At 35.9% G+C, this 18,075-nt stretch overlaps 1 protein-coding gene across 3 annotated transcripts in view; it reads left to right on the forward strand.

Moving 5' to 3' along the window:
- LOC113511908 (methylcytosine dioxygenase TET) overlaps positions 1–17,188 on the forward strand; it is a 177,270-nt gene extending 160,082 nt beyond the window's left edge. For all 3 annotated transcript variants that reach the window (XM_052894489.1, XM_052894491.1, XM_052894490.1), the window contains 7 exons: positions 7,234–7,303; positions 7,452–9,995; positions 10,073–10,212; positions 10,418–10,646; positions 10,964–11,242; positions 11,626–11,854; positions 12,450–17,188. In XM_052894489.1, the coding sequence (XP_052750449.1) occupies positions 7,234–7,303; positions 7,452–9,995; positions 10,073–10,212; positions 10,418–10,646; positions 10,964–11,242; positions 11,626–11,854; positions 12,450–14,715 (5,757 nt within the window). In that variant the 3' untranslated portion in view covers positions 14,716–17,188. The remainder of the gene's footprint in view (positions 1–7,233; positions 7,304–7,451; positions 9,996–10,072; positions 10,213–10,417; positions 10,647–10,963; positions 11,243–11,625; positions 11,855–12,449) is intronic.
- The last annotated feature ends 887 nt before the right edge of the window (positions 17,189–18,075 follow it).

An 18,075-nucleotide genomic window follows, 5' to 3' on the forward strand; every position in this document is an offset into this window, starting at 1 on the left:
TTAAATCTTATCTACTTTTCATTCACATCTGCATTCCCAGTCCCTTATAATGATAGTTGGCAGAAAGCATTCAGTGGGCCACTTCAACTTTAGTACATGCATCGAATACATACATGTATACCTAATTAAAATCCACAATTGAATTTTGATTAAGTATATATACCATCACGGAATAATTGTTTTATCACTACATATTATAAAATAAAATCGCTTTCCGTATGTCTGTGCCTAATATGGTTAGATCTTTAAAACTTCGCAACGGATTTTGATGCAGTTTTTTTTTTAATAGATAGAGTGATTCAAGAGGAAGGTTTATATGTATAATAAATGCATGCATAATATTATAGAGAAACTGATAATTTTAGACGTTTCTAATGTAATGTGATGTAATGTGCATCCGTGCGAAGCAGGGGCACGTCACTAGTTTATGTATGAACTAGATATGTCAATGCAGTAAGTCAATGATAGATCAATAATATTTATCCTTAACCTAATGCATACGCTTACATGTGCTCACTTCTATTGGACGCATAAATCGTTTTAAAACCGCCTTTTTCCAGTAAGATCGTCCTTAACATGTACCTACTTCTAAATTTTGTATCATTATACTTGATAAAAACGTGAAATCATGTTTTTGCGCTAATTAAATTAGTTTTAAAACGTAACGCAGTGCGTTACGTTTTCCTAATTATTGTTGCCGTTATCTACAAAGCTTCCGGCTCACTTAACCGTTCGCTCGTTAGTACGGTATTACGGATAAACTGGCTCCATCTTACATTTATTATATAATTTTTCGACAAAGGTACATTTTATAGCTTAACTAAGTAAGACGTTATAAAGTTTAACTTAACGTCAATAAACCGATGTAATTTGCTCGAATCCTGCACAATCGCTGTTACTTAATAAAATTATAAGTTAAAATTTATATTAAAAATAAAGTTATATTAAACAATAATTAGTAACGTTACGAATATTAAAATATTTAAGATGTTTAAATTCAAATCTCATTATAGTTCAAGAGTATTAGTAATTTAAATATGAATATAATGTAAAATATCTATAAAATAAATTTATATATATCAGAGGGAGACTTTGTATAAAAGTCGATTGCTTGGGTACCTCTGTCCCATTCGTGTTTCAACCGTGAAGCAGTTGTTTTCCCTTAAAAATCTCCTTAAAAGTCTACCAGAGGAAGACTTTGTACAAAAGTCGTTTGCTTGGGCACCTTTGTCTAATTCGTGTTTATACCGTGAAGCAGTTGTGTTTGCATGGCTGTGTTTCGGTTTTGAAGGGTGGGATATGGCAGTGAATTTACAGGGTACAGAGGAATAACACCCGAGTCCTCAGGAATAGCAACGCATGGGGGGTATCATGGGCGAAACAGCATACTCTGTTATGTCTATGGTTCTGCTCATGTCTATAGGCGATGGTTACCATTTTCCATTAGGTGGGCCGTCATCTTGTTTGCCATTCTAAGTTACATACAAAAATGCAAATACACATAGAAAAAGCAGCTGGCAAATAATAAAATTTATTCTTTTTAACGACGTCCACTTTTTTAAAAGCCAATTTTTCAATTTTCGAATTCCAACTTTATCACGTAGATCCTCGTTTAATTTTTTTTTAAATCAACAGTGTGCGGCTTGTGTCGGCAGTACGAGAACTGCTAACAAATTCAATTGTTTCAACTAGAGGCCTTGTTAGGCACTCTGCCAACAGTCGAATGCATCTTGACGTTTTTCGTTCGTTACTATATTATTTTTATTACAGTCGCCGTTGAAAATTTAATTGGCACTGCGGATCAAACTTCGTCGGACGAGACATCCTGCTAAGGAAAATCGTGCAAAATTCAATTTGCCCTGCGACGTACTCAAAATTACTTTCATACTGTACTCGTAGAAGTTTGGATTATAAATTACTTTGTCCCGTTTTATTCATACTGCAGTTAATAAGATTTACCTTTCCTTATTAATAGGCAAGTATATAATGGAACATTTTGATTCTTTTTTTTTTATACATCTTAGAATGGCAAACAAGCTGACGGCCCACCTGATGGAAAGTGGTAACCGTCGCGTATAGACATGAGCAGAACCATAGACATAACAGAGTATACTGTTTCGCCCACGATACCCCCCATGCGTTGCCATTCCTGAGGACTCAGATGTTATTCCTCTGTACCCAGTAAATTCACGCCATATCCCACCCTTCAAAACCGAAACACAGCCATGCAAACACAACTGCTTCACGGTATAAACACGAATTAGACAAAGGTGCCCAAGCAAACGACTTTTGTACAAAGTCTTCCTCTGGTAGACTTTTAAGGAGATTTTTAAGGGAAAACCTTTTAAGGGATTAAGAATATCCTTAATCTATGGTAAAAAGTGCCCTATATGTCAATCTAGTGTAGTGTATTTAACTTTATTCGTTCTATCCTAACATTCTATTCTTCCAAATACGTTACTTGATTAATTAAGTACAACAAATCATTAATGTAGAGAAATTGTAATCTGAATATGCCAAATAATAGAAAGTCAAGGAGTCTATTCGAAATACCAGACATTGTTCAAAGTGGAACAATAAATAATCACTATCGACTTGTGTCTTTACAGATGAGTTACGATTCGCTCCACAAACAAAACAATGTAACTGACTTAACTATTACGAGTAGTTCTGTTATTTATGTCCGTTAATAATAAATCGCATACGATGGTAATTATTTAGTGATAGTGTATTTACTTGATATATTTTATTAGTATTGTTTGTGTATGCGTGTTTAATTTTATTTGAATTTTCGATACGGCTCGTTTGTACATTATTAGGTTTGAACGGTGAAAATGAAAACATTACAAAATAAAACAAATACTTACTGTATACGCAAAATGTCTGCTAAAATTTATATTTATTTGAACGATATAAAATATATATCTATCATTTAAATAAATTGTAAGGTAAATCATCCTGTTCTTTTATTATTATTAATTATTACAATAATATGATAGTTTACTTATATACGACGTATTAAATATATCAAATAGTTGGTAATAATCACGTGGGCTGAAACACGTGAATACCAGATTGGTCCTCTTGACTCGGTTCAAACACAAGCTATGATTTATTGTCGATGATCTCAAATTCACAAGCAGTATCGCTTAAGTATAAGGTGAGACCTTTGCCTTCCTTCTTAGAACACACATCTACTGCTTGTATAACGGATTGTATTCTGATCCCTGTCACCTATACCTATACCTATCATCGCACTGCTCGCCATCGACAGGGAATTCATTCTCGCACGCGTGAACCTAAATGGTCTCATACAGTACGGTTTCAGAGAAGTTGTCTCCCGCGAATGCTCAAGCTGTGGAATGAGCTCCCTGTCGAGGTTTTCCCTAGAGACTACAATGTGGGTTTCTTCAAATAGAATATATTAAGGTTTCTTTAGTGTCGCTAGTATTTGCAGGCATCTATACAGTGACCGTTTATCAACAGACAGACTATATGCTTGTTTGCCAACTTTGTGATGTAAAAAAAAATTTGTAGATTATTAATTTAAACGAAAGTTTCAATGAAATAGCAAATTCTAATTGCATAAATGATTATAAATCTGTGTAAATATGAATTGTAATAAACAAACAAATATAACGTTATCTATTTATTTCAAAAATCAATTCCTATTTATTATGAATATGAGTCGGCGTGCATAATTTAACACAATTCCGCACCGAAGTCGTTGGTAATTACATTCGTAATTGTGTAATCAACGTATAATCTTGTTATAGAATCTCATTAAGAGGACAAAACAAAGTTTTAATTACGCAGCCACACGTGCAACGTTAGTAAAAATTATAAAATTACTTATATTTGTAAACTCAAATGCTCGGAGCATTCTTTAAGAAATTATAATAATTTTTCAATAATTCTCTAACTGCTGAAGTTTACTTGCTACCGTTCTTCTAAATAATCTATTAAATTTTAAATAACGCTCTATTACATTTTCAAATAAAGTGATGAATGAAGTGAATCAAATGATGGCTGACTGGCCTGACTGTATGACCATAATTTTACCCTCCACTGCAGTGTATAGACACTATTAACATAGGCAGGCACATCGTTGCATCTGAATTCAAAATGAGAAAGAAAAAACTACGTTATACTTTCTAAAATAATTTGTCGTATCTAACTTCCTATGTCTTTCTGAAGAGTTCTATGAAGATTGGACTTAAAAAAGATATGATCTTTGTCAGATAAACATCTCAGAATTATATGGGTTACGTCGTAATGGTTTCTCTACAACTTCAATACTTCCCGGAGCTGTGGTGAAGAGATTCCAAAATAGTTTTAAAATAATTAACGTAAATGGTACACTGTTCAGCAGTGCAATTGGCGGTGCACTATCTAAATGCATTGCAGTTAGATACCTACGTGTAATACTAGTTTGTATCTCGCGACTTCGTTCGTGTCACGTGGACGAAGGTTTAAAGACGAAAAACAGAAACGGGCGCAGTTCATATTGTAATTGGCTCGGATAAAAAGTATTCCTAGCCTCTCCTAAAAGTGCTTCTCCGTACCAAATACCACATGTGTAGCAAACTTCATGACAGTTGGTCAACTCGTTAAGGTGCAAAGGGGTAACAAACAAACCTAATTAGGACATTAGTAAGAAAGTAAGGATTATGCCTTACGGCTACACATTCATGACTTTACTAATTTAAATAATGTACTTTGGACTCGTTATAAAAAAAAAAATTGTTCGTTACCCGCTTTTCGTTCTTAACTGCCTCAGTTTGTTGCGGTGGAAGTTTGTTTTTAATTAAAAAAATTCGGTTTTTATGGCGCCTGGATATTTAATATGAGCTCTTATAAATTACAAAGGTTGTTGCAAACTTGCAGTAAGTACTAAACTTTTATCTACAATTTATGTGTTGCAATAAAGCCTTGGAAGTTGGCTATCAATTCGTCTATATTAGTTTTTAATTACTAAACACTGGACAAATATTGATGACACTTCATATGCAATTCATAAATAGATAAATTGTTGCCAAGGTTATTTTTAGGTTATTTTTGTGACGTTTGACGTTTGACATTAATAACAATTTTGAGAAAATGTGAACGCAATATATCAATCCGATAGTTAAAACATAATCCTTGAAACAGTCTACTGTTTAATGAGTTTATTTTAAACGTTCCATTCATAGTTTTCAAGGATATTACCGACTCAGTTCAACTTATAATGTTCACAGCGGTTGCATTTAAGTAATTTAACATATATGGCCTTACTGTATTCTACGGCTTATGTATTATTACATTATTATACCAGAGGGAGACTTTGTACAAAAGTCGATTGCTTGGGTACCTCTGTCCCATTCGCGTTTCAACCGTGAAGCAGTTGTGTTTGCATGGCTGTGTTTCAGTTTGAAGGGTGGGATATGGCGTGAATTTACGGGGTACAGAGGAATAACACCTGAGTTCTCAGGAATAGCAACGCATGGGGGGTATCATAGGCGAAACAGTATACTCTGTTATGTCCATAGTACTGCTCGTGTCTATAGGCGACGGTTACCACTTTCCATCAGGTGGGCCGTCAGCTTGTTTGCCATTCTAAGTTGTATAAAAAAAATATAATAAAAAGTAATATGTTTAATGACTTGACTATTTGAACAGATTTCCCTTTTAATATTTTACAATTGTTTATAATGTAAATTATTTTTAACATTTAGTGATAATAACGATTAATTTATATTGAAGGAAAACTGTCGTGAGTCATACTATATTGTATTCAGCTATACTCATGTGAATAAAGTAAAAAAATATTTTAGGTAATACTTATTTTTGATTTAAAAATATAAGCACGGATAAAGACTGATAAAGAAGAAGTCTTATTACAGAATCGATTGCTTCGACATTATCATCATCGTTTTGTTTTTTCTTCACTTCTAAATATACGACCTTAAGATACTCATTATTAATGGAATTGGGCTTTTTCCAGACAGGGAAAGCCCGTCTAGAAAAAACCTGTGACACTGCGACCTTTCGATGATCTTTTGTTCTCGCCTTTTTATTAAAATATTCATAGAAAGAAAGCATATTTGATTGCAACCTTTGTAAAAATTTATGAAATAAACACTTGATACTGTACTGACAGCTTCGTCATCGTTATCATCATTGCCTTTCCCCATTTATTAAGGGTCGCCGCAGTACGTATTTTACTTCCACAAATTCTTGTCTTCGGACGTCCCCTTTCTTTACATCCATCCACTTTCATGCTTAACAACAATCTTTAAAACATGGCTCTCATTTCTGCGCATGACATAACCATATCTGTATTGACTGCTTCCATTAGACGTTGAAATATCTTAGAAATCGTAAAACATTCATCGTCGCCCGACCTCGGTCAACATGTGATTACAACAGACAGACAGTGACGTAGCACAGCATACAATAACAAGGTGTGCGGTAGCCTCGACCGATTTATGCAGGCAGTGCGTGTATTTATCCTCGCATCGCATCTCTTTTATTACGAGAAATTGTTTATTTCTCGATAGATACATCAAACTTCATGGAAAAAGATACTGTGTCCCTGTAATTTAGAGCGTCGACCGTATTTGTAGAGTGAAGACCCTCATAATTATTGTATATTTGTAAATATGTATTAAACAGCTAACAATTATGTACACGGAGCGACCGACTAGCTTTGGTTACGGACACTATCACAATGACCATTCGACTCTACGACACTAGGTGGCGCCACTAGTTGTTAAAATAAACAATTTTTTTTTAATAATACTTCTTGTTGCAGACTCTACATAGAACCTCTAAAAGAACTCTATGGGGTTACGATTAATTGTGAATAATTGTGACCAGTACATTTATTCCTACCCTGTTGTATTGTCATATTGTTATCATTAGAATTATGCTATTTATTTTATTTACACTTTATTGCACTATTTATAAAAATAATGAATACAATAAATTTTAATGACAAGTGATGCAAAAAATGTAAAAAGTAATAATTACGAGTAAAAAATAATAAATTTAATATAATAAATGAATTAGGGTATGTCAACAATATATAAGCATCAATAAAAATTCTTACAGAGTAATAACTCATGATTTTCTTGTTCTTTTCAACTTTCTTTAATAACGTTTTCCGTGAATATAATATCAAACGTATAAATAAGTCTTGTGTGATTAATTAGTACGTCATTATAAACTTATTTTATATTATAATTGTTCCAGGCACCCATGCCGTTCTACGCCGGCGATCCTAACAGATTTCCATCAGCATGGCAAACAGATCCCTCACAAGGTACGTTTCTCTATCCCCTTAATTTCATCAACAGTTAATAACATTGCACATAAATTTTGTACCTATTAAAAATCTGTTTTATTGAATTCATTTATTACAAATACCCTAAGACGACAACTGTATGTATATTAACATTTATTGCTAACAGGTTGGCAGAATCAGTTCATCCAGCAACTTCCAACACAGACTGGCCAAACAACGTTAGACTATCAAGGCAATCACACAGCATACACCACGTCACCTCATTATCAAGCTAACACTACATACGCCGTCCAAAACGTCGCCACTACGTTTGATGTTACGAACAATACCTACTACCAGACGGGAGTCCAGTCTGTTCCTACTCAGAGGCCACCTTCAACCAACCGTGGAGCATATACACCAGTGCCATCGCCAAGAGCACCGCATTACACAACAGAATATCAGCAACAGTATGCACAACAAGCCCCTACACCTGGTGCAACAAGTGGTAATGACTCTAGACCGGCATCAGCAGCTTCATTCCAAAATTCAGTGCCAACTACAGCGGCGCCAGTGTACACTGTTAGTCAACAGAACTACGAACGCACTGAGTATACCACAGAACACACGGAAGAATATACTAATCAAGAGAATAGCACGGGGGATACGAGTAACGAAGGGGAGAGACAAGAACAAAATACGCCCAATGGACAGCATTCGGGAAACGCCGAGCCTGGGTACCTGCAGGGGAGCAACGGTCCGCGAGCTTCACTCGATTGTAGCGGGTACCCGGGCGGCTACAATAGCGGGCAATACAGAGAAAATGGTCAAACGCAAAATCAAAACGAATGGCAGCAGCGTCAGTGGCAACACAACCAAAGAATTCAGAACCAACAAATGCAAAACCAGCAACAAATACAAAATCAACAATTACAAAATCAGCAGCAACAAATTCAAAATCAGCAACAGCAAATTCAAAATCAACAATTGCAGAATCAACAACAATTGCAAAAACAACAACAACAAATGCAAAACCAACAACAACAACAAATGCAAAACCAACAACAACAAATGCAAAATCAACAACAGCAAATTCAAAATCAACTACAAAACCAGCAAATGCAGCAACAGAGGCAGGACGAATCAGATCAGCAGATGTTTTCACAATCAGACAGGGTTAATTTGAACTCGAGACTGAAAACTATGATATTAAATAAACAAAATCATACTCGGGATGGCACTAATACGCCACCAGATAAAGGGGATCCTGGGGAGGGACCGCCTCGAGTAATCGATGATAGAAAAGGCGGGGTAGTCTCCGTCAACGATGACAGGAATAATACCGGTCATTTTTTATCGTATAGCCACCATCTCCGAGATAATTACCGTTTAGGCGAACAGGTATATTCTGTCGCTGGTAATTATTCACAAAACGCTCATGCATATAGCATGAACGAATTCGGAGGTGGTGGCCACCACGTATGGGAAGGGGGGACAAATATTCCGAGAGGATATGATAAACACGCTTCGTCAAAAAACGTTTCCAAAACTCCTCAGAAATTACCATCTTACGCGGATGTAAGAAGTCAGTTCAGCACGTACTCAAATGCGCCATATGAAGCGCAAAAATTCGCAGAAGCATATGGTAGTGATAGTAATTATAATCAACAAGATAGTAAAGATTTCCAATCAAAAATGCTCATTGGACCAGTATCGGAAATGAATCAACAAATAAATAATCCAACAAGGGATACGAATGCACAAAGGAAAGCTTATGACAACAGAGAAGCATATGATGCTAAATTTAGACATCCGTCGGCGCCTTTAATACCAAAATTAGAAATCTCAGATAATTACCAGTATCATAAGGATGATAGGTTGATAAAAAATGACCATCATTTGGTCAATCACAACCTATATCCAAAACAAAATGATCAGACCTTAAATAATTTATATAGAGAATACCCAAACGGTATGGTAGCTAGATCTCAACAGAGTACCGCTTTACCACCAATTTCAACAATAAAACAAGAAAACTTTGGGTCGAAATCACAAGGCTTTCAAAATTTTCAAAATAGTTTTGGAGGTTACGAGCGCACCCCGGATCCTTCAGAAACCTATTCGCATATTCCTAGGCTACATGAAAATATGGGCTTTCAAAAATATAATAGAAATTATAATGGTATAAACACTAACAAAGAGTCCGAGTCAAAAGCGAATTCAGGTAGAAGTACTCCAGCAGATCCAAAACCACCTTACTATATAGAACAGATAAAATCAGAACATTCTCCACCTGGACACAAAATTTACAAGAATATCTGTTACAATCAGCCACCAAGGAATGAACCGTATTTATTCAGGGGTGACGGTGGCCCAGTAATTTTTCGAAATGAAGTAGGGTACTCATGTTGCCGTCAAGGTTCTACTAAAAAACCTCCACCAGAACACTTGAGAGACGGCGCTTGTCCAGGATTTCAAACCAAAGACGAAATTATTGAAGATGATCCTGAACAAGCTGATAAGGCAGACCCGAAAACTGTTTCAAAACCAAGCACCCCAATACCAGAACCAATAGCAAAGAATCCCAAAGAAAACCAATTCAATTATTCAAAAGAATACTTAGAAAATTTGGAGAGGTTAAGAAATAATTCTAGAACCGAAGTGCCTGATTGTAATTGTTTTCCAGCTGATAAGAATCCTCCAGAACCTGGAAGTTACTATACTCATTTAGGTGAGTACTAAATAAGTTTCTAAGACAAGTTAAATTATATAAGATACAAATATTTAGACATAAATTGTAAATTTTAGGAGCTGCTTCATCTCTGGCAGATCTAAGGAAAGATCTAGAAGCCCGTACGGGGTTATCTGGTAAAGAGCTGAGGATAGAAAAAGTCTGCTACACGGGCAAAGAAGGAAAATCTCCTCAGGGTTGCCCTATGGCTAAGTGGGTGAGTGTATGGATCCCAAAATTTCTATTAACACGTGTTATTTAGTGTGTGAATTAATAAATTGAATAAATTACATTATAGGTATTAAAACCTATCTTAATCTTTAATCCTGTATCTAACTCGTTATACTTTAATATAAGTATTTGGTTTCTTTTTTTTTTACTAATTAACGCTAATAAAACGTTTTAATCACTTTTAATTACAGGTAATAAGGCGAGCAAACTACACAGAAAAAGTTTTAGTTGTAGTGAAATATAGAAATGGGCACAAGTGCGCAACATCTTGGATAGTTGTGTGCCTCGTCGCTTGGGAGGGTATCCCGCAATCGGAAGCAGATTTGGACTACACTTTGTTATCACATAAATTAAACAGATATGGTTTACCTACTACTAGAAGATGTGCTACAAATGAAAACCGGACTTGTGCTTGTCAAGGTAAAGAATAAACTTTTATTGCTATCGATAACTTGAAACTCCACCTAAGTATCGATATATAATGGCGAAATACCAATGAGTGATCATAGGTGAGGATGGTCTATTGGTCCATTGTAACTAATTCACCAGGAATCAACTACGATGGTTGGATAGGGACCGCGTGGAATATACGTGAATATTATATTGCTAACATAGAGGCCACTAATCCCTCTTAATAACGATCCTCTTCCACCCTTATTCCGATATACTCAAAAATCATATTCAAATGTAGTATTTATAAGAATGGAACTAATTCACGTTCCTACTGTGCATTGCAGGATTAGATCCCGAGACATGCGGCGCGTCCTACAGTTTCGGTTGCTCCTGGTCCATGTACTACAATGGATGCAAATACGCCCGTTCAAAAACAGTCCGCAAGTTCCGACTTTCGGTCAAGAGTGAGGAGAGCGAGATCGAGGAGCGCATGCATGTACTGGCAACACTGCTCAGTCCGTTATACATGAATCTAGCACCGAAGTCCTTCGAAAACCAATGTCAGTTCGAAAAGGAAGCCTCCGATTGCAGATTAGGGTTCAAGCCTGGACGACCGTTTTCTGGTAAGTTCGTTTCTCTTGTATTAAGATTAAGATTGTATTAAGTTTTTGATTCAATATCTAGTGATTTGACTTGGGTCGAAAAATCAAAACAATTGCAGAAGCATGTTTGTATTTAGTTTAAACTATAAATGACTCATTTATTAGCAGCTAAAACTTAGCTATATACCTACAATCGTTAAAAAAAATTTACTACAGATAAAATTACTGGGTACTAAGCTCCTACAGACTAGTCCCTTTGTTTTCAGGAATGGATACAAATATATCGTGGACGTCAAAATATGTTCTGTGATACCTATGGGGCTGTTCATGTTTGTAGGTACAATTAACATTTTCCACCTGTTGAGTCATTAGTTTCTCTGTACATACAACGTGTATCGCCGCAGGCGTGACAGCGTGCATCGACTTCTGCGCGCACGCGCACCGCGACCTTCATAACATGCACAACGGGTGCACGGCCGTGGTGACGCTGGCGCGGCACCGCGGCCTGCAGCGAGCGCCCGACGAGCAGCTACACGTGCTGCCGCTCTACGTGCTCGACACCACCGACGAATTCGGCTCCAAGGACGGCCAGGACGAGAAGGTCAAGAGCGGCGCGCTCGACGTGCTCGACAAGTGAGTGGTATAGTACGATTGACTCTTTTAAGAAATCATAAGTTTACCAGACTTGCACAATTATTTGCTTGTGTACTTTATTCCATTCGTGTTTGTGCTCTGCTCGCCAAAGGAGTGGTATAATACGATTGATGCTTTCAACAAATCACAAAAAATCACCAGAGAGTACCTAAGCACATCACTTTGTACAGTCATGTGCTTAGGTACCCTATCCTATTCGTGTTCCTGCCGCTAAGCAGCTATGCTTGCATAGCTGTATTTCGGTTTGAACTATGGGATATGGTGGTGCTGATATTGAGTAAAAAGAAATAATAACACATTAATTCTCAGAAATAGCAATGCATTAGTGATATCTCGGTTTTGGGTACCGATGTTATTAATGTCAGTAGACAACAGTTACCGTTGACTAGCACGTAGATTGTTGGCTTGTTTGCAATTCAGTCGTGTAAAACATTTTAAATCCGATTGGAAACGGGAATTAGCAAATAATAAAGTTACCCATATCTCAGTACTATTGACAATAACTAAACTATTAAGAATTCAATAAAAATTACTAAATTTTACACATTTAAGTTTATTTTTTTTATTTTTACAGGTATCCTATGGAAGTCCGAGTTCGGTCTGTACCCTTACAACCGTGCAGGCGTCACGGCAAAAAGCGAAAAGACGAAGAAAACGCCGATAGCAATAATTCGACTAATAACGCACAACAGAGTCCTAGCAACAACCAAAAGAAACCACAGCAGTGTTCCACCACAGCACCGAGGACACCACAACCTGCTGATACGCGCAATGCCAGCCCTCGAAGCCAAAGCAGCGCCTCCCCTAGGGCACAAACACCAGCGTTAAATCAATCAAACCCTTCAGCGTTCACAAATAACTCGCAGTATAATTCGGCTTTCGTCAATCCATCCAATATGCATAATCAGAACTCTAATATTATGAACTCAAATTTAGGAAATCCTGCCCTGCTGGATATGGCAACGATGATAGACAATTTCACCGATGCACAGTTACAGAGCAACCAGATATCTAGTACGGTATTAGATTCTCCATATAATCCTTATGACCAGAGTTACAATCTACATCATCAAAATTCTATTTACAACCAAAATGCTGTGCAGTCTATAGTTGAAGGAAATTGTCAAAATACTAATCAAAATCAACTTCCGAGTTTCGCAGCCGGATTACAAAAAAGGCACCATCAGTTCAACAGCAATAATACAGGTCAAATGAACAACATGCCTCAAAATCAGTGGCCTGATTTCCCTAACACTGAAATGTTTAACAATGTTGTAAAGGAGGACCCTGACTCCACAACGGCGCATCTAAATATTCCGCCTAATTATAGTCCTGACTCAAACAGAAGTGAAACTAATTCCGACCAATTATCACAGAAAAATATAGCTGAACCTGAAAAACAAAATATTCTTGCTAATAAGTTACCCGAATTTGATATGCCCAACTCTCCGAGGCTCACGGAAATAGCACAAAATATACAAAACACCCCCGAGTCCCCTGCGCCATCACAAGGCTCGGAACTAAAATCTCCAAATAATGATTTAATGAATACTTCTCCAGATGTTCGTAAAAGCGTATGGAAATCTCCTGATTCCAAGAGTTGGGATGCAAAACCAAAGGAGCAACTAACAACAGAAAATGAGAACTCTCTGTTTAGAGTACCTAAATCCAGACCTCCATCTAGATCACAACACCCATCAGATGGTGTTGAAAATTCTACGTTTTTAAAACCTTATCCACCATCAGATAGACCACATTTAAGCCAAGGTTATGAACACAGAAGTCCATATGATAATAGGGCGCCGAATAATACTGCACATCAAACGTCAGGTCCACAAACAAACTTTACTATAAGCCACGAAGAAGTTAATCAAAATACAGCAGTGATGAATAAACCCCCCCATGAATTTTCTGGTAATAATTTTCATCCTATCAATCAAAATGCTTACTCTAACCAAACTCCAATTCAAGGTTACGGTAATTACCCTCAGATGCCCAATGCTTACCCGTTCCCACCGAATCCTTATGGGCACTTTAACCCTTATGAGAATACATATAACGATTACAATAGTTTGGCTTATTATAATGCAGAAAAATACAAAAGAGAAGAACTCTTAAGAAATTCACATTGTTATAACTCGTACGGATATCAATATAATCCTAATTTCACACCAAATTTTTATCAGAATCCAAACCCGAATTGGTGTCAATCTTCGCCTAATTGGTGCTTATATCCACCTCCATTTTCCATTCCATATCCACCTGAACCTCCAAAAGCGGAACCTATCGGAGAAGTAACAGATTTTACAGATAACTTGGAATGTTTTAAAGATAGCCAAATGGGAGGAGTAGCTATAGCCTTAGGCCATGGAAGCGTATTATTCGAATGTGCAAAACATGAAATGCATTCTACGACAGCTGTAAAAAATCCAAATAGAATAAATCCAACAAGGATTTCATTAGTATTCTATCAGCACAGAAATTTGAATCGTCCTAAACATGGCCTCGAGGAATGGGAAGAGAAGATGCGACTGAAGAAGTTAGGATTAAACCCGTCCACACCGAATGCGACCGGACAAAATTCGAATTCTGCGTCACCAGCGACTACGCCCGGTCCAGAGCAGAGGCACACACCAGTATCGGAGAAGTGGAAAAATAGCGAAGATACGATACCTGGAGGTTACAGTTCCTTGGCAGCTTTAGTAGAAGCTACTAATGCTGCGAAGAAAAAGGGTCAACTAATGCTGAGAACCGAGACGCAGACAACGATGTCGTGGACGACGCTGTTCCCAATGCACCCATGTACGGTGACGGGGCCATACCAAGAATCGGCTACCTGACGTCAATCTACCGCTACAGCGACGTCCGCCTGACGTCAGCCCAGCGCCTCTGCCACTACCGCCTGACGCTAGCTCGGTGGCAACGTCGTGCTCGCCTGATGCCGACTTCGATCCAATGGACTCGAAGTCCCTTCCGTAGTTATGTAAGGTCTATGTTGCCTTTCGATTTGTAGAATTTCTAATCGTCGATTAGAGCCATGTGCTTTCCAAATGTTCTGTAGTTCCTGGATTCGTAAAATTAAGATTCGAATAATCGTCGGAGCGGAACAGTCCAATGTGCGATAAATTTCTCATGAGATTCCTTTATGCATTTACATTGGAATTGACTACCGTTTTAACGTAGTATTTTTAAAGTATACCGAGTGAGTTTTTAATCAAAGATTGTAACTTTAAGTTTTATAGTGTTTATCGCATTTCAGCTAGTCTTACGTTATTGCGTTAGTATCGATTGTGTATTGTCGAAGTGACCGTAATTGTGTAGAATTTTTTTTTGTATATTCTTGACGTAATTTTAGTTATTACAAGCGTTGCCTTGACAACCTTTTGGGGATTTAGTTTAATTAATTTTACATTCTGTATACTGTATAAAATAGTGACTTTAAGTACGTCTTATCTGCATATTTTGTCGATGTTCTCTAATTAAGCGCATAATGAAATTGTTGTGCGATGCATTGATCTCATAAACTACTAACCCTACATATTATGTAACCGTATTCAGAACAAAAGTACAAAACATCACAACAAAAGCTTAGCTGAGGAGTGGCGGACACATTCGGCAATCGTGTTTATTGATATTTTTGTACCTTTGTCTGTGTATTAGTTTTTTTTATTTTATTGTATTATTAATTACCATTCCTCTGTGTTTCGATATTTGTTTTAGCGTATTATTTGCGTTAGTTGAAATAAATCATGGCGGTAACGCGACATGTATTTACCACAAACGAGTGCTTTTCTATTAGGTTAAGATGTGTGTATTTTTAACTTTCTAGAATATTTAACTTATTTATATTGTATTACGTGAACCATTATCGAATCATTTTCTTTGTAATAATTTAGTGTTACTGTAGACATTAATATTTAATATATTTGCTTTATGACTCGACATTAAATTATTGCAGTTGTTTTATGCATGTTTCAAGAGAGCCTCCTTTACTTTCAACTCGAGTGCCTGTATGTTTGGCCGTAACGTAAATCTTTATTGATATTATATTTTGAATCTTGTTTAACCATTTCCAATAAATATATGAGCTTACTTTTTAAAGCCAACAAGTTTATCTCCTAATTTGGCAGCGTTAATATGTTTTCTATATTAGATGCATATAATAAAAAGACGATTAAAGTACATTTATAAGAATATAATAACGTGCAAGAGAAAAATAATTTTTTCAGGCGCTTGGAAAGATTATAAAGTAGGCATATTATTGAAAATGAATGAAAACATACTGATGAATAGTTATTAATATATAATTAGGATAAGGAGAAAAAGTTTGTTTTAAAGATTAAACTATTGATATAGTTTATATTTTTTACGTGTACCTATTTATTGAATGGTAAATTTATTGGGACGAACGTGAAATTATTTATAAGTAAATGCAAGTTTTGAGAACAAAACTTATAAAAACTAAGCAATAATAGACATCGGGGTCTATGTACATTGTAATGTAGGAGTGAAAACTATAATTAACGAATGGTGCGATACGTCGTCGATCTTATGCAATTGCTTCATGTTTGGAATCTAACGAAATTTGCCTAAATTGTATTTGGATATTATTTATGTACCTACATTGGTAATAATGCCCTTAACGTTCTTGCCATTACACTAGCTGCCAATTTAATTGTGGATTGATACTTCATCGATGCATTGTGTGACTAGACATATCAAAGGCAATCGTAATATTAAAAATCGTATTGTGAATAAATCAAAATCATAACTATTGTGAATAAACACGACCGACAGATGTCAGCATCAAATTATTGAATTCATTTTTGTTATATACATTTTAAAGATGAAAATTTTTAACACCAATAAAATTGTAATGTAATAATTTTATAGTGGAACATAGGCATTGGTCTTTTGTAAGGGAATTGTATCGTTTAGGGTCACATAGAAACCTGTGATATAACCATTAACTCACGAGTGCTTGTCTGCTTGTATGTTTGCCTGTCTTCGTCATGTGGGGATTGTTGCAGTAGCGTAGCCTTCAAACCAAAAACGACCAGTATTGTCAATATGTTGTAACCAAAAATAATTGAGATACGTTTAGTTACGTCGCCTATTTGTATGGAAAGTGGGTATTACCAATGTGATTTTTTTTTTTACATATAAGCACGGACCTCATGTTCGTCGCGTTTAAGTTACGGCGAACCTATTGTGTAACAATATTTTCATTGTCTTCTGCCAAAACAAAAGAGTAATCGAATGTGTCATGTAAATAGAACTACCATTATTTATTAATACAATAATTTAAAACAATATCTCATGTTTTATTTCCTAACCTCATTCTGAGCATGAAATTTACAGTTTTTTTAGTTATTCTTTTTAATAAGAATTTTTAAATCGGGAAGCTACTCGTAGTCACCGCTACAATTTTGTTCCAAGGGCTTTACACTAGGTTCTCTCTGACTATCTCGCAAGGGACTTTGAGAGATAATAGATAGGCATTGTCTCATAAAAAATAAACAAATTCAATTGTGACAGACACAATAAACAATTATTTTCAAAACCAATTGAAAATAAGATACAATTTGGACACAAAAATACACTGAACTTAAATCAATGAGTGAAATAAATGAAAACGAGTCGTATTAAGTCTTGAATTGTAATCGTTAGCAGATAATATAACGATCCTGATCCCACAAGGGTCAACAATACTCGTAAGTAAATATCTCATTGGCAAATAGTACATATTATTGCTATATTTACACTACATTACGTCACTCAATGTTAATACTGTAACATTCATGTTAATATTCTTTTGTTTTAACCCTTAAAAACCTGATTTTTTAAATCAAATTAAAAAATATATAAGTGTACCCTTTACTGTCTTTACTAATGGGGAAAAATAGTAAAAAATCAAAACGATTTTTTTATATATTTATTTTGAAAAAAAAAACATTTGGTAACATGTAAACAGCCAAATATTAAAATAAAATCGAATGTAGGCGCCCAATGCGATTTATAACCCCGGTATCAAATTTGAAACTTCAGGTATTTAAGGGTTAAAAGTTAATATTTTTGTTCTTAAGTATTACATAATTATGTATGTACTTACGTTTTTACATGACATATTGGAAGTTGGAATGACTCCCAACCCAAGCATTTATATTACTACGACCAAACCATACAGCAACGATTAATTT

The sequence above is a fragment of the Galleria mellonella genome, unplaced genomic scaffold, assembly GCF_026898425.1.
Source record: "Galleria mellonella isolate WM207_F2 unplaced genomic scaffold, CSIRO_AGI_GalMel_v1 utg213, whole genome shotgun sequence".
Lineage (NCBI taxonomy): Eukaryota > Metazoa > Arthropoda > Insecta > Lepidoptera > Pyralidae > Galleria > Galleria mellonella.